At 41.3% G+C, this 21340-nt stretch overlaps 2 protein-coding genes across 2 annotated transcripts in view; one reads left to right on the plus strand and one right to left on the minus strand.

The window, feature by feature from the left end:
• LOC106659665 (Down syndrome cell adhesion molecule-like protein Dscam2) overlaps positions 1-5990 on the plus strand; it is a 135272-nt gene extending 129282 nt beyond the window's left edge. The window contains exons 16-20 of the mRNA XM_023461758.1: positions 16-1886; positions 2919-3077; positions 3345-3496; positions 5005-5095; positions 5516-5990. Of these exons, the coding sequence (XP_023317526.1) occupies positions 16-1886; positions 2919-3077; positions 3345-3496; positions 5005-5095; positions 5516-5910 (2668 nt within the window). The 3' untranslated portion in view covers positions 5911-5990. The remainder of the gene's footprint in view (positions 1-15; positions 1887-2918; positions 3078-3344; positions 3497-5004; positions 5096-5515) is intronic.
• A 1054-nt stretch (positions 5991-7044) lies between these two features.
• On the minus strand, positions 7045-19719 carry LOC106659906 (battenin). Its single transcript, XM_014382659.2, has 7 exons — positions 19052-19719; positions 14542-14672; positions 10353-10514; positions 9934-10273; positions 9711-9860; positions 9483-9623; positions 7045-9197 (listed from the first exon to the last, which is right to left on the minus strand). Exons 1-7 carry the CDS (start codon positions 19250-19252, stop codon positions 9057-9059), a joined length of 1266 nt encoding a protein of 421 aa, XP_014238145.1. The 5' UTR covers positions 19253-19719; the 3' UTR covers positions 7045-9056.
• Between the last annotated feature and the right edge of the window lie 1621 nt (positions 19720-21340).

Below are 21340 nucleotides of genomic sequence, written 5' to 3' on the forward strand. Positions count from 1 at the left end.
CCCTCATCGACGCAGACACGGCACCGAGTACGTGTACAAGACGGTCGAGGGCCGCATCTCCACGGCGAGCATAGCCCTGGGCCTGGCCAAGACCGCCATCCCGGGCCGCCAGTGCCAGCTGTCGGGCCTGAAAAAGTACGCGCGCTACAGCGTCGTCGTGCAGGCCTACAACGCCCTCGGGCCCGGCCCCATGACGCCCGAGGTCGTCGCCACTACCCTCGAGGACGTCCCCTCGAGTCCGCCTCAGGACGTGCGCTGCACCGCCCTCACCTCGCAGTCTCTGCAAGTGTCCTGGGACCCACCGCCCAATTCCAGCCTCAACGGCGTCCTCAAGGGCTACAAGGTCATGTACGAGAACATGGACGCGCTGCAGGACGCCGCGGCGGGCAAACTCGACACCAAGAGCACCGCCGCGCTCACCGTCGGCCTCACCAATCTCGAGAAGCACACCAACTACTCGGTCCAGGTGCTCGCCTGGACGCGAGCCGGCGACGGCGTGGCCTCCGCCCCCCTCTACTGCGTCACCGAGGAGGACAGGCCCGAGGTGCCAGCCGGGATCAAGGCCGTGGCGAGCTCGGCCACGTCCATCATCGTCTCGTGGCAGCCGCCGCTGCGCAGCAACGGCATCATCACGTCCTACAGCGTGCACGTGCGCTCAGTGGGGCCCGACGGCAAGTGGTACAGGCGCGCGCTGCCGCCCCACGAGACCAGCTACCTCGCCGAGAATCTACACAAGAAGAACCAGTACGAGTTCAACATCGCCGCGGTGACCTCGGTGGGCGACGGCCCTCGCACGCCCTCGATCATCGTCTCCCCCTCGAGCGAGGTACGCGCCGCCGTCTACTCGTTCGGCGCCACCCTCGTCGTGCCCTGGAAGCAGGACGTCCTTCTACCCTGTCAGCGGGTGGGCAAGCCCGAGCCCAGCGTCACGTGGAAGCAGTGGGGTCAGGTGATCCGTTTCGGGCCGACCTCGCGACTCGTCCTCGAGAACGACGGCTCGCTGCAGATACGCGATCTGCATCGCGAGGACAGCGGCAACTACACCTGCCACGTGGAGAATCGCTACGGCTCGGATCAGATCACGCACCAGCTGACGGTTCAGGTGCCGCCCGCAGCCCCGATGCTTCACGCCACCAGCGCAACCAGCAACAGCATCAATCTGCAGTGGAAGCAGGGCGACGACGGCGGCGCCCAGATACGCGGCTACATACTCCACTTCAAGCGCGAGTTCGGCGAGTGGGAGGAGGTCAAGCTCTCCCACAAGGTCAGCAGCTATCAGCTGTCGCAGCTCTGGTGCGGCACCGACTATCAGGTCTACCTCACGGCCTACAATCGCATCGGCATGGGTTCGCCCTCGGAGATAGTTCGAGCCACTACAGAAGGTTCCAAGCCCGATGATTCCCCGGCCACGGGTGATCGATTCATCACCGTCAACGTGTCCTGGATCACGATGCACCTGCACGGCTGGCACGACGGCGGCTGCCCCATCACCCACTTCGAGCTCGAGTACAAGCGCTGGGGCGAGGAGCTCTGGACCCTGGTCTCCAACAACATCGAGGTGCAGAAGTCCTACACGCTGAGCGAGCTGCAGCCGGGCCAGGGCTACGAGCTGCGCATCAGGGCGCACAACAACGCCGGCAGCTCCGTGGCCGAGTACAAGATACAGACGCTGCAGCAGCCGCACAGCAGCTCGACCTCGCCCGGAGGATCGTTGGGAGGTGGTGCTGGTGGTGGTGGAGGTCTCGATGGGGTGGAGAGGAACGGATACGTGCCGCATCAGGGCCAGACGCCGGTTTACGCAGACGTGAGACTGGTGCTGCCCCTGGTGCTGAGCTCGGCGGTGGTGTGCGCAGCCGCGGCGGCCGTCTTCTACTGCTTTCGTAGGAGTGAGTTTTTTGTCTTGAGAATTTTTCACGAATTTTGCGACGTTTCGTTCGGTGCTGAGGAAATTTTTCGGGAGACGTTTAAGGGGGATATAGCTGTTGTTTTTTTTCTATAAAGAGTAAGAGCGTACTTAAAAAAACCAGACCAAGAATTGCTTTATATAATAATCGTAATTTTTTCTGACACTTGCGAGTTTATAACACTCCATCTGTTGATGGAATCAGAAAGCTCGTAATCAATTATGACACCTTTCATTACGATAAATCATGATACTTACATTTTCGTACAAAAATATAAATCTTTTTTAAAATTTATTAACTCCTGCATAATAAGAATTGTCAAAAGTTCGACAAAGTTAACGTGCATGTCTCGATTGTTTTTTACGGGCAAGCTCTGAAATCTAATGTTAAAAGCAAAAATTGAATTTTTATTGAACGGAAATGGGCATGTACCACTCAGGTCATAGAGGATTGTCATGCTAACATTTTAAAACCTCGAAGATCAAGATAGGTAAAAAAGTGAGATCAGAAACATTTTACCAAGATCTTGTATGAAACATAATTTAAACATTCAGAATCATTTGAAACAAAATCTTTGGGGTAAAAATACCCAGAATAACACAATTTCTTACTAAACAGTGAAAATTTAATAATGATAATTTATAGAAAGAAAAACAGATGTGTCCCCTGAAACGATATCAAAGTTCGAAATTGAAATTGAAACTTTTCAATCGCGTTTTCTAATATTGATCATTAAAAAGCTAGGTAGAATTTAATTTTCAATTTCAATTTTCGTTTATTCTCCGAACTTTTGCATCTAAACTCTTCATAAAAGTACAATTTAAAATTTTCGCCATTACCAACCAAAGTCGAAAAGTAATTATATATCCACGACTGTATATAATTTCATACACACTCGCGCAAAAAGAGAATTAGCGAGCGCGATCGAGTTCGGTAATATAAAGTGCGCGTTTAAGCAGAGCTGCTTAAAGCAGGACTCACACCGAGCGTTGCTTGTTGTTTTAATTAACGTAGGGCCTTTGATGGGTGACTTAGGGAGCCTGCACGACGCCCAGACCGCCGCCGCCCTGGACAACAAGCAAAACATGGAGCAGAGGGAGCAGTACTACGCCACGGTGAGGAAGCCGCTGCGCTCGCCAATTCACGAGATTGGTACGTTGGAAAGAATACCAGGTAACAATTAGCGTAATCCAGGATAATAATAACCGCATTTTCCCTCCCGTTCTCTTTCTTTTTCACCTCGGTTGAACTTCGATTAAGTTTGATTGGCTACTCGAGTGACGATAATTTGCGGACTTTTATATAAGCTGCTTAAATAAATTTCCATTTTCAATTAGTACTTCGCGTCTTATCGATTTCGAATCCTAATTATAATCCTGAAATAAAGACTAATGCAACAAAAAACAAATTTTGTTTCAAACTTGTGTGTTTGTTTTCCAGAATACTCGGAGGACATTTATCCCTACGCGACGTTTCAACTGAAGGAGAGCGTGCCGAGTAGCGATAGCCGCTGCGACTCGGCTGCGCCCTTGCAGACCTTCGTCTATCACGATCCGAGGCTCTCGGCCGCGGACACGCTCCAGCTCAGAGAGGTGAGTCGCGCGATTCGACTATTTTTCTGTTTCTTTCCTTTTGTTTTACTTCGACGTAGCTGACTTGGTGTATGATCTTTGCACGAACATCATCCCGAGTTCTTGACTCTTTTTTTTTACATCACTTTTAACGGCTGTAATGTATTCACACTATTTTTCTTACTTTCACGATTGCTAAAAAAGAAACCATTGTGACGTAGATAGTTTTCATTTTCATTGCACTGCATTTTCCTTTATCTATCATTTCACCTTTCAGAATCATTTATAATTTAAAGAGAAATAAATTATGAGAGTTTTCTGTGACTTCAATAACTTTTCATATATAAACAAAGACCGCGACCTCGTATAAGCTAAAGCCGATTTATTTTAAGTTTTGAATAGTTCAATCGTATGATTCCGTAATATTATTGATTTCGTTAACTCGTCTTTCTGCATCGGAAAATCCATTAATCATTTTTCGACTGCTGGTCCGTCGTTTGAGGTGTGTCTAATGCGTTCAAAATAGTCGTCGTATCTTTTGAGTTCAAAAGTTCAATTTAATTCAAGATTAATTTATACTACTGAAAAGACCGTTTTTATAGATTAGTTTAACCATTGATTCAGCATTATCACATATCATCTCCATCGTCATAATCATTATCATTAATTTTATCATTAATTATCAGCATCATTAACGTACATTGTCTATTAGATATCATGTAAAGTACTTTACAAAAAAATCTTCATCATTTTGGTTAGATTTTCATCGTTATATTTTCAGATTCAACTCATGAACGTACAATAGCTCTTAGTATAACGTAAAAAATTGATCTTTTCATTAGTTTTCGTATCACATTTACTTTAGAGACTGAATCATTTACAAGCTCAATGCTTATTTATCAATTAACCAAACAAAAAAAAAATCTTCAAAAATGATGAACCACTTTTGTGTATGGGTGTGTCTATGCCAAAAAAAGCCCGTTCGATTGCAGCCGGATTGCAATCGGTACGCGAAGGTACTGCGCGGGGGTGGTGGCGGCGGCGGCGGCGGCAACCGGCCTGCGTCGGTGCCCCTTCGAGGCGGCGGCGGCAAGCCCGACCACCACCACCACAAGCCACTGAGCCAGGGTAAATCCGAGTCGGAAGAGTACGACACGCTGGGCTCGGACAGCGACACGGAGCTCGGCGGGGGGACCAGCAGCCGTACCGAGTCCTCCAATCACCTTCTTCTTGACGATCGTTCCCAACACTCCTCGGCGGCGAATCATAATAATAATTCAGCGGCCGCCGAAGCTCGCGTTCACAGTACGCATAATTGCTTACGATACTCTCTCTCTCTCTTATTTCCGAGACTCTCTTTTTTTCGAGTTTACTACGTAGCTTTCGACCAGAGTATCCTGAATTATGATTTTTCTACCCGATGCATGAGAAGAATTACTTTCGTTTTTTAGCCTCGAGTAGTCGTTTAAACGTGTTTATCGCTTGCGATAACGTAGCCACATTTAAAAATGTTGAATCGTATTTTCTAGACTTCTTGTACCATGGACCAGAATCTAGCACGTCTACAGAACCCTCACCGGTTTTTGAGAGAAAATCGTTTCCTGGAAGGGGAAGACCCAAGTAAGTACTTCCGGTCACTGGACTTATATCCCACATATTTACAATGATACAATAATTTGATTTTTAAAAGTTTTATACTTAGAAGTATAAAATAATATTATATTATAATATTTATAATATATAATATAATAATATATAATTATAATATAATAATATATAATTTTATACTTATAAGTATGTATACATTGCTTTCAAAAAAATTCGTTAACTTATGAGTATTTATAACTTGACTTCATTTCATTATTTTCAATAACATTAAGATCTGGGGAGCGAATGGATGAGACATCAATGTTTTGTAAAGAAGTATAAAAATAGTTTTTTTTATAAATTTGTGATGAGGGGAATTTATTAAAAATCAAACTATTTTATAATTGTAAAACGTGGGATAATTATTCATACTTCTTTCCAATCTTCGTCCAGGATGCTACAGCTGGCGCGTTGTCCAACCGGGGGGGAGAAGACCAGGCCAGAGCACTTCGTCGTCAACGGGGGGGCCAACCCCAGGCCCGGGTCCTCACAATCCACAAAGCAGCAGCAACAACAACAGCAGCAGCAGTACCAGCAACAGCAGCGGCGGCAGTACCAGTACCACCACAAGCCAGCTGCACCACCACCCCCACCACCATCACAGCAGCAGCAGCAGTCATCCGCAGCATCCGCCGCCGCCGCCGCCAATCGCCAACATAACGGCTGGTCGCACCACCACCAACAACAGCAGCAGCAGCAGCAACAGCAGCAGGAGCATCATCCAGGATCAGGCATGTTCTGTGCCAAGCTGGATCCACCCACAGGCTTCTCCGACCAGGCTGAATTGATGCTAGCCGCGGAATCAGATCAACAACGATTGACGTCGTGCCACGTCGGCCGCGAATTAAATCACTCGAGACCCCCGTCCTCCGCCTCGCAGTCGCAACGGAGTAGTAGCAACAGCGGCAAACACATACGCGACTACGTCATAGCTGTGTAAATACCCTCGACAACCCCTGTAACCCGTTCCCCAGTATACTCGAGTCCTTTTTTTGCCGGGTTTGGCACCTCGTTAATTAATTAACAAATAAAAGAAAAATTGCGCAAAAAGTTCGGCTAGTTCGATAATTGTTTCAACGAAATATATAGAGGGAAGGAAGCGTTTTGATACACCGATCAACGATTAACTACACTGCCATCGGGTTTTGAGATGTTAGCTTGTAACGCCACACACTATTATACAATAATGAGATAAATAACGAAAAAAAAACGCGAAATACTTATATAATTATCATGTCGATGCGCGATAATTTACTTGGAACAATGTGTGAACTTCTAAGTGCATCAAATAGAGAATACACGAATGATAAATATAAATATATGTATAATTAATCGCTTCGATTGGTCCTCTGCCGAGATACGAAAACAAACAAAAAATAGGCAAGATCGAGCGAGGTTAAAAAATATGTTGAACTTGTGTAACACAAATGAGATAATATACAAGTCGAAAAAATAATAAAATAAATAAAAAAAGGGCCTTGCTTTAAACGTTGCGGCGCCCGCCTGTTCGTGCGTCTATGTGTGTATATGTCATGAATCAATTTTTTTATGTATACATACATAAACACCCGTCAAAAAAGTTGTCCTGTTGAAAATCGTATACATATTATAAATAATACAGCATTATTATATTATACGAAAAGTAAAAAAAAAATTGCCGAAAGGGTTGAGAGAATTTGTGCGTGAGAGAGAGAAGGAGGGACGTTGATAGTTTAAAACCAAAAAAATGAAGAGACTCTTTTGAAACTCGTGTGAGAGGAATGATCACACACGGCTGCGTTTGTTTCTCGACGGTTTCAATGATGAATAAAAAAAATTGTTTGTATTATATTTACTTTGTAAAATATACATAATTTATTCGAAATTATCGTTGGTATTTGCTTTATTAATTATCACCATCCCAATCAATGAAACTGCGAAAGTATATTCGGTTGGATGACTCTCGTCATTATCTTTATTGGTACTTTGTATAAGAAAAGACTCAAAATACACTCAAATATTTTATACAACTATTATTTGTCACTTTTACATAAAAATTGACTCGATAAAGATTTTTATTCTTCGTAAAATGCTAAAACTTACGATCTATATCTTCTCTTATTTATTGCTTTATTCCCTATTCGGAACTTTAATCTCTTGTTTATATATCATAGTTAGTGTAATCGAATAGAGAGCATACGGTGTACATTTTTTGTGTTTTTTGGAAATATTCTTGTGGTGTAAAAATTGCACGTTATACTCATTTTCCACGTTCTACGTATAAATATGTCAGTTCAAAAGTTTGAAACTTTTATTACGGAGAATATCGTTGCATCGAGAGTAAAAAATTCTAGACTTTTTTTTTTGTCAGTTACGCATTTAAAATTGTAAATGCCACTATAGTCTAACTATTTACGTTTGAGACCATCGATACTTTGCTCTATGTAAAATATAATTGAAAGTTGACGCGGATATAAGTTCGAGTACAAAACAAAAGTACATAATTACGACATTTTTGAAATTTGCAACGGTATGTTTTTTTTACAATGATTGTCGACAATTAAAAAATGTACAAAATGTCCAAAGCGTCGAATTTTCAATAAAATCGATCGCCATGGTCCCGACTACCATATAAAGCTCAATTCGAAATACCTATTACATATTAACACACAGCGCTCTTCTTTTTTTCGCTTTTAAAACAGCCATGAAATAAAAAAAAAAGGATCGTGACTCCTTTTTTTTTTTTCTTAATAAACTCACTCGCATTCGCGCGCGCACACACACACGCACACACTGCGCACAATCACGTATATGCCATTTATAAGAAAATACTAGCGCGTCGATTTTTCTTTCTTTAAAACGACGCGCTTTGTCTTTTTCTTTCCTTTATATAGCTGCGCTCGCGCGCGTACGTAAACATACGCGACTCACTGACTCTTATAATCTCCCGACGACAGGAAAAAAAAATATTATTAGTCTTCTAACTAAGATCAATATAGTTTAAAGTATATAATGTAAAAGCGAATCGTGTATGTAATATCGACTAACTATATCCATGCGGAGCACGCACTATTTCGAAGAATATTATTACGAACTACCTACTCGATAGGTATCGTTTTTATTAACAGCAATACGGAGCGAGGATTTCAATTATCACACATTTTATATTTTTATATCTTTTCCCCTTCGGTTATCGTCGATTTGGTGTTTGTTTTTTCGTTTGTTTTTTGTCTTTGGAATGAATGAACTGTTCATCTTCCGTCGATAAGGGCTGAATCAAGAATACTGTGCCCTGGCGTTCATTAATTATTACAACTAAATTTTTAAATGAAGAAAGTGCGATACTTTACAAAAAAAAAAGTTATCAGTTTTTTTGTGAGAAATTTCAATCCTTGAGTACATTTTTTTATACAGTCGGTCGTGCAGGAATCTACACACTTTGAAATTGGTCTAAATTATCTAAAGTAAGCAACGTTTACGGAGCTCACTTTGACTGTGACACGATTATTTCACTCGGCAGACCTCAAATGAATTTTATAATGTAGTTCGATTTTTAAACGATTAATCAACTAAGTTTTTAAGTTTTCGGGATAAAAACCACGATCTAGACTCGAATAATTCTACTAATCATTTTTCTTTACATCGACATGAATTTGTATAAAAAAAGGAGGAGGGCAAGCACTTTATCCAATCTACGACCTTAACATTAAATAAAAAAATTTCTCGCTCTCGACTATACACGTCTCTCTTCGTTTCGAGTCAAGATCAAACAAGAGTAAAACAGCCTCCTGCACTTGCGAAGCTCTGCGGTGAACCGTAACACGAGTCTGCGATATAATAATGAAAACGAATGTTTTTTTTTCTTCTGGGATGACGTGTTTTTTCTTCTTGCATCTTGAGAAACGATCGACTGATGTGTATACAATCAGAGACGATGCGGCGCCGTGGAAGATCTTCAGCTGCCCAGCCTCTGGGGCAGGGGCAGATTGCAGATCTGATTGTGCACCGGCATGGCCAACCAGCCGGCGATGGCGATGCCGAACGAGTCCGACATCGAGGCGATACCTAGTGCCACTTGACGTTTTTCCCATGGTACCTGCGTACGTGATAAAAAAAAATGAGAAAAATGCGTTAATTTTTTATGATCTCGCCTTTTGTGGAATCTCCGACGCGCAGGAAATTGCTTTATGACTTTCAATTGCTTTATTGCAAATGTACGAGGTCTCGTTCTTTTTTTTTTTTTTATCGCACTCTAAATATTTAAACACGATGGCGAGATAAGCGCGAAACAAAGATATCGAACAAAACAACGATGTAGAAATTCGCAAAATTTCTTCAACGAGTTTTATAAAAGAAAAAAATTAGACGATTCGATAATTACCTCTTTCGTCATTCTGTAGAAGGTGTTGACGTAAGCGGCGCCTCCTAGGAGACCCTCCCACAATACCAGAGCGAACACAATCCAAATCGTTGGAATGTAATAATAAATGGCTTCGAAAGTCATTATAACGACGTTGATGAACTGCAACGATAAAAAAAAATTAAATGAAAATAATGTTCAGCAAAAGTATGACAATAACATGGAATTGTGTGTATCTGTTGTACGTACTTGTAACACGGACATGATCCAGATCTTGTCGACAGATAAGAAGTTGATGGAGGATCGGGACAAGAATACTCCGATTTGGTAGTCCATCTGTAGGATGCGGTACTGCAGCTTGTGCTCCAACGAGAAATTGCGGAAATCGATAAGCTCGTACTGAAAAAAAAACAAAATCAGATTAGTACAATAATTAATAATAATTTATCGTTCCGATCGTCGATTAACTCACCAGTCCCTGATTGATGAAGTACTCGAAGAAGTAGACCAGCGCCAGCGGGATCATGTACTTGAGCAGCTTGGGCACCAGGGCGAACTTCTCCTTGAGCGTCATGTTCGGCGCCTCTATCATCTGCTCCTGGCTGCCGGCCCCTCCGTTCTCCACGACGAGGGTCATGGCCGGCTCCGGGTGCAGCAGCACCAGCCAGAAGGTCAGCGCCTGGACGATGGGCACGACGAGCATGACCATGAGGGCGTCCTTGGGCCCGAGCAGCTCGTGCAGCAGTATGTACGAGGCGGCGCCGATGATGCCGGCACCGCCGGTGCCCGACGACCACGTGGATATCACGTTTCTTTGGAAGAAAAAATATATCGTTAATAATTTGCCACGGTTTCTTATTATTTTCGATTTTTTTGTATTTTGATACGCACTTGGTGTAACGATGACTGTAGCTGAGTATCGTGACTTCACCCAGACCCGAGGACAGCGACGTGATGACGACGCCGACGATTGCGAGGATTTGCATGCCACCGGATTGAGAGACCAGTAGTAGACCCGCCGCGGAGAACGTCACGCAGACCATCATTCGTGCGCTGAAAAAAACCAAATCGACCTGTGTTTTAGCCAAAATAACCGTAAGGTAGGGGTTGGAGGAGAGCGCGTCAAAGTCGATTGAATTTTAATAATTTTTTTTTTTTCAACTATTTTTTTAAGCGTAAAGAGACGCGCTATTAATTAATAAGTAAGTAGTTGATTCGATTGAAAAAAAATTTCAGGCAAGGTTTGTGAAGACACAATTATAATTTGAAAATGAGAACGATTGCAACTTTTTCGAGTCGTTTTTCAAGAGGATTTTCCAGCTTTAACGGTGTGAATTATTAGTCGTCGAAACTTATTACATAGGAATTATGTACTTAAATAATGAATGAAGCTAAATATTGAGTTTGCTCGCGCGAACGAGAGAAACAAATTTTTCAACCAACAAGAGGTACAAACTGAACATTTTTCTGACGTGAATAATCGTTTTAAATGGAAGCCGCTCGCGGATGATTCAAGCGTGGCGGATTTTTACTACTCCAAATAAGTAAATCTTTTGTCAGCGCTTTTCGCGCGAGCGCAACGACAAAAAAGAAGCGGAGCTAAGCAATTTAAATTTTCAATTTACCAATATTCTAATGGTATGTAATTGGAAAAAATGAACTTTAAAAAAACTCGTGAATAAATTATATGTACAATAATGCCGTGCGTGTGTGTGAAAATATCGTCACCGCTGAAAAATTCATTTGTTTGGTTGATGACGGGTTGACGACTATTTTAGATCGCTGGAGTTCGGCTTCGTAAATAATAATATGATCGCGATCGAAATAGGCCGGAATACACTCTTGAAAAACAAAACGAAAAACGAATACTTTACAGAGCAATGAATTTTTTGTTTCGTTTCGACAAAGTGACTAAAAAAAAAAAATAGAAAAAGAATCGAATGAATGAAGATTACTTGTTATTATTTTTTCTTTTTCCGTCTTTTCTTATAATGATAATAATTATTTATTAAAAAAAAAAATAAAGTTTGATTAGAGTTTATATACCTCGCGACGCGGTGCGCAACCGCGAACCACCTCGTCGCTAATCTCAATCCTATAACGACAATACGATCACAATATTGTCGGAGGTTTTTTTTTCTATTGAGTTATACGTGCACACACGTACACCGTGTCTATTTAATTTTTTTTTTGTTTTTCTCAAATATCTCGTCACTTTTTTTCGTTCGGTCTTTTAATGGCACACAGCTTTGCGTTGCGGATCATTAAACGGACCAACTCTCGAGATGAAACTTTTATAGCACGGGTACACGCACGCACACATAATTGAGCCCTCACACCACGCGCTTCTTTCGTCTGAAGCATAATACATATAACATGGACATAATAACATAATAATGATAAACATGATTTAATTAATGACTATAAAAATGGTAATTCATACAGAAATTATAGCTATTACTTTTCTTTTATGTTTTGTTTCAGTTTTTGTATGCTTTTTGGTTTTTGCTAATTGACCTTGACATTTTCGTCGTTGATTCATGTATATGAAGTTAATAAGAACAATGTATCTCATCGATATCTTAGGAATCTCCAAAATAGAGAGATCCTCTCGTTTAATGCTAATGCAAACTACGAAATGAAAAGATTCATCAGCACATTCTTGATTAATTAGCACTAACAAAACGTATACTTTGTTACTACGAAGTTTTTTTTTCTCTTTAACACACATGTGTTCTTTTTTTTTCATTATGTAAGTAAATGAATTATCACATAATCTCTATTATATCGTTAGAGGCACTTTGAGCGTTGCTTCAAAAATTTACTCTATCTCAGGAAAAACGAATTCCTCCGCAGAAAATTGTATAATTATCTTTTAGACATTCTGTAGACTATTTAAAAAAAGTACTGTTTTTATTCTCTCTTTTTTTTTCTTTTTTTTTAAGTGCGAGCTGTCGTCTGTGCGCGACAGTTGAAAATGCAATAATGGCCATTAATGAAGTGATTGACATTTTAGAAACTGCGATATAATCTCGTTGCATAAATTCATGCACCTTGTTATAAACACACAAACGTTACAGAAATGGTGCGAAAATGTGTTGTCTCTCTTCTCTTTTTTTTTTTTTTTAACTTTAAATGAATGGAAAGATTCATCGAAATAATTGATGATCATTATAATCGTAAATTGACGCATTCAAAAGCACACAATATATCGGAGTTATGTATAAACCGCCAAATATGGCTCGAATAATGATAAAAGTGTTTTAATGAATGTGCAGCAAATCTCACTCTGTGAATGCATATTGTAACAATTAATTATATTGCTATAGTTTTCTAATTTGATAATATTACTCATGATGTGAGTGAAAAAATCATTCTAAAAACTTCTCTCTCTTTGCAAAAATTGAATGTACAAATTAGTCCAAAAAAAAAAAATTGACACAATGTATATAAATGTTGTTAAAAATTTTGCTCGAACACGTTTTGTAAACGCTTACATGTAGCTTATAATTGCTCGAAGGGTAGTATAATCGGGCGCAACGTTCGGATCATCGGTGTGTGACGCACCAATTGTTTTCTGAAAAACGTTACGCTTTTTTCTATATCCTTGCGCTTGAAGAAGAAAAAATATAAATAACTGGCATATTAAAAATAAAAAGAAAAAAGTTACGAAAAAAATTAATATATTCATTAAATGCTTAACTATTTTAAAAATTCTTAATTTTTTAGTATTTGCAATATAGATATCTACTTGTGTCTGTGTGTGTTTGTGTCTCTGTGTCATGCGTACGTGTGAAATCAAAAGAAAAGATGAAGGAGAATAATAATTCCGATATCAGCATATAAGGGAATAACGATCATTTTGTATACTCGCGATAAAGATCGATATGGATCTCGCGTATGTAATCGCGCTTCCGATCGCCGCTTTAAAATAAACACGTGGAATCTACGATTATTATATATATACACGTTATTTCAATGACGTAACGATCCGATTGATGTATAAACACACAACATCATCATCAACTTGGACGCGATACATAGTCGAGGGAGAAAAATTTTAATCGATTCACGCGATAATTTTCATGAAAATAAACTTGTTTTTCCAACGCAGTCGAGCATTCTTTCGGATTCGCGCGAGCTCGCGCGAGTTAGAGATCGACGATTACACTTTAACTGTATTTTATGATGAGCCGACGAGATTTTCGCGCGTGCGCTATACACAAGTACAATGACGTACATCCAGAGAATTTTGCACAAAAAAAAAGGAAAATCTTATCGTCGATCTTAGCGCGTATGCAGAAATTCGCGAATTTTTCGTTCGTGTATACGTTATTCCTCCGTACATTGATTCCTTTTTGACGATGATGATGATAATAATAACAGTATGTCTATATTGTGTTACATATCGAGTATTTCGCATCAAAATTCTCGATTCTCCAAAACTGTGCGTACACGTATATATACGCAAGTCGTTTTGCATTAGCATTCGTTGTGACGAGTAAAATTCCTCCGACGACGATGATACACCTTTTGTCAAGTTCAACGTCGAGGCAATGGGATATTTTCGTCAGCAAAGACGGTCATCGCAATTGACAATTGGTCTCACGGATTCGTGGTTTTGACCGCCGATCTCGTCTCGAGATTCGAGACGAGCCGACTGCGCACGTACTGCGCGTCTACTATCGAAATAAGCCACAATTGAGAATTAACGCGCGCGTATAGCATTGTAATTCGTTACTTTGACAAAAAAAAAACGACGTTGTGCGGAGTATCGAAATTTTGATGCGAAACGAGGAATGGAACGTGAAAAAAATGTCTGTGTTTCAATATATAAACTATTTATATATTTTATAATAAATATCGAAAAATGTAAAAATGAACAAATGGCATACCTTATCCGCTATTTACGATAATCAATCAATTATTCAATTTTTTATATTAATAATAAAGATAAATGAATTGTGGATCAAATGGAGTATTTTACTTGAGTATACGTTCAGATCGGTATACAAGCAAAAAAAAAAAAAAAGAATGACCATATTAGGATATATAGAAGAAGTCGAAAGGGAATACTTACTGCACCATGAATGGCAAAAACGGCGCTATCAACTTAACGGCCACGCTGGGCAGTATGTCGGCCAGCAGAATGGCACCCGTCGAGAGCTCGTTGCAGTCGCGCGTCGTCGCGTTCGCCACTTTGTGCTCCGTCTGCGAACAAGGAGCAAACAAAAAAATTATAAATGTGAATAAAAAAAAGGAGACAATGTCTATTCTGCATTATTATTATCATACAAAAAGTTGATGAAAATCTCGCGCGGTAGTCGTTATATAGTATCACGAGCGCATTGATCCGGAAAAGTAGGTGGCACACATCATCGTGCTACGTTGCGAATAACAATATATAAGTCCGCGCGCTGCACAGGATCGGATTTCCGAGATCGTGTAGAGCTGTTTAATCGGTCGTGAAACGCGTTACGAATATAATATATCCAACGCATATCGTCATAGTTTTCAAGTTCGAAACTACATCATTGACGCATAAGGTGGTTACAGGCAAAAAAAAAAAAAAGAAAAGTTTGACAATCTGTCGAATGTAAAATTTTTGTATCTCGAGTCTTTGTCATTCGTCCTTGAAATTTTATCATCGAAGCTCGGCTACCGATAAAAGTCAACGCGGTAATTCGATCAGCGGGTGGTGGGCTCGTCTCTCGTTCAATTCGAATGAATCGTCGTTACAGAGTCGCAAGAGATAAGCTCGGTACGTATCTACGATCGGAAGGTGGGTCAAAAAAGTCGGACAAGCCGAGCAGTAGCGGCAGTCGTGATTGCGCCGCGTGCAATCCCGCAATTTAGACACTTGTTGACTCGGCCGTCTACTTACGATATTATATATGTATCGCGTATCACGTGCTTCACGTTGCGCGGGGGCCCACTTAAGGGATACATTTTGTACTATATATAGCTTCAGTCATGTACTGCTGTGTGTACCGGAACTCGATCGTCCGGGTCGGTCATTGAAAGGAGCCCTTGAGCCCACATGCAAAAACACATCGCTTTATTTTTACCGATCCGCACGTCGTCGCAGTAATATTATTATCAAATTGACGCAGCAGCGGCAGCGGCATAAGCCATAATAGGTGGGTTTTACGACGCGTCGTAATTTATAAAGGAACCAGATCCAACCGGCTGCTCGATCAGCGAAATCGCGCAGCATCGAAATTAAAGAAATTGTCGCGTCGTAATTGTAATTAATCAGCTATGTGTGACACGAGAGATCAGTGTCTATGACAATTGTCTTTGTAAAAGGGAGCTTGCAAAAACTGCGACCCTTAATACTCGACTGACATAGATTAAGTATCACGTGTTTATACACGCATATCTCTCACACACGATGTCCGAATATTACCAACGAGGCATATATTAGAACGCGCGTCAGGCACAATTGACAAATTGAAGGCCGTCACCTTCAAGACAAGTACAAGAGGTCGTCGTCGTCGTCGTCGACGCGAATTTATAAGGCTATAGAGCTCGTGTGGCGCGTGTTGTTGGGGTCTTTTTTTTCGACATCTTGAGAGATTATATGCGCAGACGAGGCAATATAGTTCCAACAAGATCTAACGATTATGCATTGATTCGAATCCGGACTCGTCTGGTGTTGTTTAGTACGTTGACTCGTACATAATTGTCGCGTCTAAACAATTTTTATTTTTTCGCGAGTTCACCAGCCATTTCACACGACCGGATAAAACCGATCTACTTTCGATCTTATGTATGTAATAGCCCTGGCTTACTTTTACTCAAGAATCAGATTATATCCAGAACAACGACGACGACGATAAAACAATAAATGATAAGCGTTAATAATAATCATCTCTCGCGAGCTTGTAAGTATAATAATATAATAATAAATTACATGGGTGTGCGAAGGTAAAACGAGTTCGAATTTTTTATTATATCGTCGCACTCAACGGAAGTCTTGAGCTTTTTTTCGATATAATGTATGTATACGTGCCGCTACGATTTGCTACATTGTTTACACGCCGCTGTGTATAATATATGTAAGCCGTTTTACAATCGCCGAGGGGCCGATCCGGTGCGCGCGTGCGAATCGTCAGCTTTAAAAATCGTTATTTTCTTTGCACAATAAAAAAAAAAGAGAGAGAGATGAAGATAAAATACACCCGAAGTACAAAAAGGCCATTGTACCGCGTCCGAAATTTGCCGAATCTCCCCACCATCATATATATATTATCGACACGTGCGGGTAACTCGTGCGTGTGTGGGGGTCAAAGTATGGCGATCGATACGATTTTCGAGACGCAACATTGCAGGCGACGATCGTTATTGTATTTGATTTTTCAAAGAGGAGCATCAGCTCGAGAGACAGAGTCGAACGAAGAAGGAAGTTGTCCGTCAGAGATCGCAGACAGATAAACCTGCGCGCTCGACGTCTAATTATTGTCGACTTTTTCATATATATCACGCGTGTGTGTATAGGTACGTACACCCACACTCGTGTATATACCGATTGTCTTCAATCGGTGCCTTTGCATAACGTATACACGATCTAACGCTAATCTTTTTTATCAGTGACTAGTGGATTTTGTTCGCTCTATACACGTCTGTCTCTATCCGTGTGTGAAAAAATAGCTCGCGCCAACGTAATACATCCGATACACACACACAAAACGTATATAGTGTGTCGAGTCTCGCGCGCACGAATCGTAATAGATCGGAATGCGGCGGCGGCGGCGCGGGAGATCGTTTAAATTAAATCTCCGTGATTCACCCGCGCAGCAGCACTATTAAAACCACACCACCGCAGCAGCAGCACACAGCCGGCGGCTGACCGACTATATACTCCGTTGCCGGTGTTTTTCCTGATATTATTTTATATCGTGTGTATTGGAGTAATAATGCCAAAAAGTGTTTCGTGGAATCGTCGTCGAAATCTTTTCTTGACTCTTGCTTGTATAGTAGGAAAATTGAATCCGTTGAATATTATGAATCATTGTGTAATTGACCGTGCCGTTTGATTAAAAGTAAAAAAAAAGGCATTAAACTTTTAACTATTGGTGAAACGAATGTCGACGGACTTGTAATTGAGTTTCTCTGCTTGCTGCTGCTGCTGCTCTCGATCTCCCGACGTACATAATACATTAATAAACGTTATGATACAAAACGCGTCGCTGCGATAAAAAAGAAATCGACGTTCGGTTATCGTTTGTTGTTTTTTTTATCACCTCTCGCATGTGTACGCTCGTATGTATAATGAGCGTGTATATATTTCTGACTATAATGTATCGCGTGTTCTCCTTTTTGAACAAAACCTAAAATTAAACGTATAAAACATCGATTCAACAGATTCGTCGCGAAAATTTTTTTCTCTATCTTGAAAAAAAAGAAAAGATGAGAAAAGTAAACAGAAGAAAAAGAAAGAAAAAACATCGTGCGACTCTTTGTATTCCTTGCCTCGCGCGCGCTTACATACGTTTATGACTGATAATGGTATACTGAAATTTTTGCTGAGTAAAAATTCGACGTTTGTACTGTACAAGCGCTACGCTGGAAACTCGAGAAGTTAATATGTATAATAATCGCGAAATCATATCAGCCAAGTAGTGACAGTGGCAGTGGCAGCTGCGTTAGCTACTACGGCCAAAGCAAAGAAACGAGAGAGAGAGAGAAAAAAAAGTCGGCCAAACACGACGCGCGACGATAGTAATGTAGGTCTATGCTCTTTTTTTTTTCATACGCATATTATCCGCAAAATTTTTGGGCAGATGTGTGTGCCTCCGCCGCTGACGACGACGAGTTTGCTCCATATTAAATTATAGTGTATAGCCGCCCTCTGGGCGCGCACATGTTTATGCATAATATATACATATACGTCACGACGATATGCGGGCGCGCGGATGAATTAAAATGCGCGGACTATTTTTAACGTTAACGTTTCGACGACGACGCCGTCGAGCGTGTGGGCGTCGTTTTGTGTGCACGTTTCCGTATACGCGTTATACATTTCGCAGTCTCGTTTGTCCGTGTGTGTGCGTTCGTTCGTCGGCATTTCGCGAAAAATTGCGTAGAAAACCGAGTATAGATAATACAAACGTGTTTGTGTGCGTGCTTTTATAAAAAAGAAGAAGAGAAGCGCTTAAAAAGCGGAGAGTATACACACAAACGACGCGCGTGCAGATATATATAATAAACGTGAATGGCCAGAAATAAATGTGTAGCCAGCAACGGCCTATAAGCTTAGCTTTTTCCATAGACGAAGAAGTGTTGCTGCTGCCCACGCTTTTATACATACAATACGGTTGTATATATATGTATCGGCACTGTGTCACTGAGCCACCAGAAGGCTACATGTAATACAGACAGACCAGTGTGTGTTCTTAGCTTATGTGTGTGTGCGAATGTGCGTCTATGTGCGTACGAAAAAATTTTGCAACGCGTCTTTGAACACCATGATTAGCAATCGCGAAAAAAACTTATTTTTTTTTTTCCAACGAACTTTCGAGTCTCGCGATATCGATGAAACAAACGATCATCCGTTCAAACAATAATAATTAATTAAACAAACTCACCGTCGTCGGATCGTCGTTGAGGGCGAGTATGTCGTGAGCCGCGCTCAGCATCACCACGTAGCCGTAATTGTTGCACAGTCCGAGGATCCAGAAGGCGAGGAGATTCCTCCAGCCGTCGCGGCTGACCACGGGACCGCTGCTGAAGGCCGCCTTGGAGCTGGCCGCCTCGACGACGCCGGCGTCCTTGCCTTTCTTCGACATGCTGCTGCTGCTGATTTGATGGCTTCTGTTGCTGTCGCCGAATCCGTTGCTCTTCTTCTTCGTCTTCGTCTTCGTCTTCGACTCGTTATCGTCGTGCTTATTTATTCCTTCCCTCTGCTGCTCGCGAGGCGGGTGTTAATCGACATACAAAAACAAGGGAGGCAATTTATCGGCTCCGTTCTACTTCATTCAACTTTTCGTGTGTGTGTGTAAATTGGGTCTGTTGACGTTTTTGCACACGTGCGACTAACAGAGTCACCGGTCAAGACACACTACTCTCTCTCTCTCTTCAGGCGAATCAAACTCGCGGGTACGCACTCGCGCGACTGATAATAAAAGTGCGCTACACAGAGAGATAGAGCCCAAGCGCACACAATACGACACCAAGCTGCAAAGTAGTAGGGAAAAAATCGAGAGAGAGGAGAGAAATATACAGCAGATAAGACGGCGCGCGTGTGTCTCGTCGCGCCGCGTCAAACGAATATAATGTGGAGCGCAGAGGCACCGCAGCGGGCTTTTATATGGCGGATAAGAAGCCGAACACGCGCATATTCATCGTATATACATATACGTGTGTGTGTGTGTGAGCGTCAAACGCTTTTTCGCACTGGCTATACGTAGGCGCGTTCGTGTGTGTGTGTCTATGTGCGAGCGTCTGCACGGTACGGTTTGTGTGTGCTTCACCGAGTTTCGATATATATATAGCTATATACGTATTGTGTATATTCTCTCTCCTCTCTATTGTAAATGTGTGCGCGCGCGTGAATTTTATATATCTGCGCGATCGTAAGACGCTCCGTAAGTTGATCCTCTATATAGGTGTATACATTGTCGTATACTGCTCCCACCTGCGTATGATGTGTGCGTTCAATTAAATAAAATTTTTGATATAATTGTCGTTACGAGGAAAATCTCAAGGAATCGAGAGCTTTACGAGCTTGCGAGCGTGTACACGCGTTGCATTATTTTATTGCGATTTCGTTGACTTTGATCCAAATTCGAACTGTAAACAAATGCGGCGCTATGTATAGACCGCTGCGTTCGACAACAAAATTCGTTCGCATTTTTTGGATAAACAATCTGAATTTGTAAGATTTACTCCGATGTTTCAATTAAAAGATAAAAGCGTCAAAGTTATGTCGACTGAGAATACGTCGTAAGAGTAATGCGTGAAAAAAAAAATTCTCGCTGCAGTGGCAGTTTTTTTTTTTTTATTAATGGTCAATTGAATCGATTTTACTCGAACGTTTCTTTCGCGAGAGAGATTCGAGCGATCGTCGTTTACTTTCAATTGGAAGAAAGCATATACATATATACGCTAATTGACTCGATGACGGCTCGAAAATTTCAATCCGCATACAAAAAGATAATTCTGCCCTTTTCTCGAATCGAAAATCTCATTTCCCCGACCGATCGAGAAAACAATTAAAATCGTTCAAAGTTCGAGAATCCTCGGTGAAAAAAAAAACGAGTTTTGAGAAAATACACAGAGAGATGGAAAATTCGATTATATGTGCAATCATTTGCATAAAGCATTAAGATACGATCCAAGGATAAGATATACTAAACTGCGATCGAAGAGTCGCTAGACTAGATGCGCTTCACTATATGCATACGTGGCTCGAGTGTATCGAATTGCCTAATTGTCGTATTGATCTAATTCGATAAGGTTCCACACTAAAATATCGGAAAAATTTCGGACTCCTTCCCGTAGAAGCAAAGTTCGATCTATATAGTCAAGTATATTAGTCGGTCTCTTATATCGCTTTTGTATACATCGATATACAAGCGATATGACAATTGCCTTATGCTTCGAAACCTGCGCGTCTCTCTCTCTGTATATATTTTTTTTTTCGAACCTTCTAGAGTTGCAAGAAGAAGGCGCGCAGAGAAAGAGAGAGACGTTTTGCGCGCTCGGCGCTTATATTATATTATATACTTATATCGCATGTGTCCCTCATTTCTTATACTCTCATGCTCTCGATTCCTCTTCATTAGGTGCCGTATCGTAAATAAATCGTTCGAAAGCTTTAACGATGAAAACTATATTAACCGGTGGATGGGGTCATAAACTTATCAGCGAAAGCA

The sequence above is a fragment of the Trichogramma pretiosum genome, unplaced genomic scaffold, assembly GCF_000599845.2.
Source record: "Trichogramma pretiosum strain Unisexual culture from Peru unplaced genomic scaffold, Tpre_2.0 scaffold65, whole genome shotgun sequence".
NCBI lineage: Eukaryota > Metazoa > Arthropoda > Insecta > Hymenoptera > Trichogrammatidae > Trichogramma > Trichogramma pretiosum.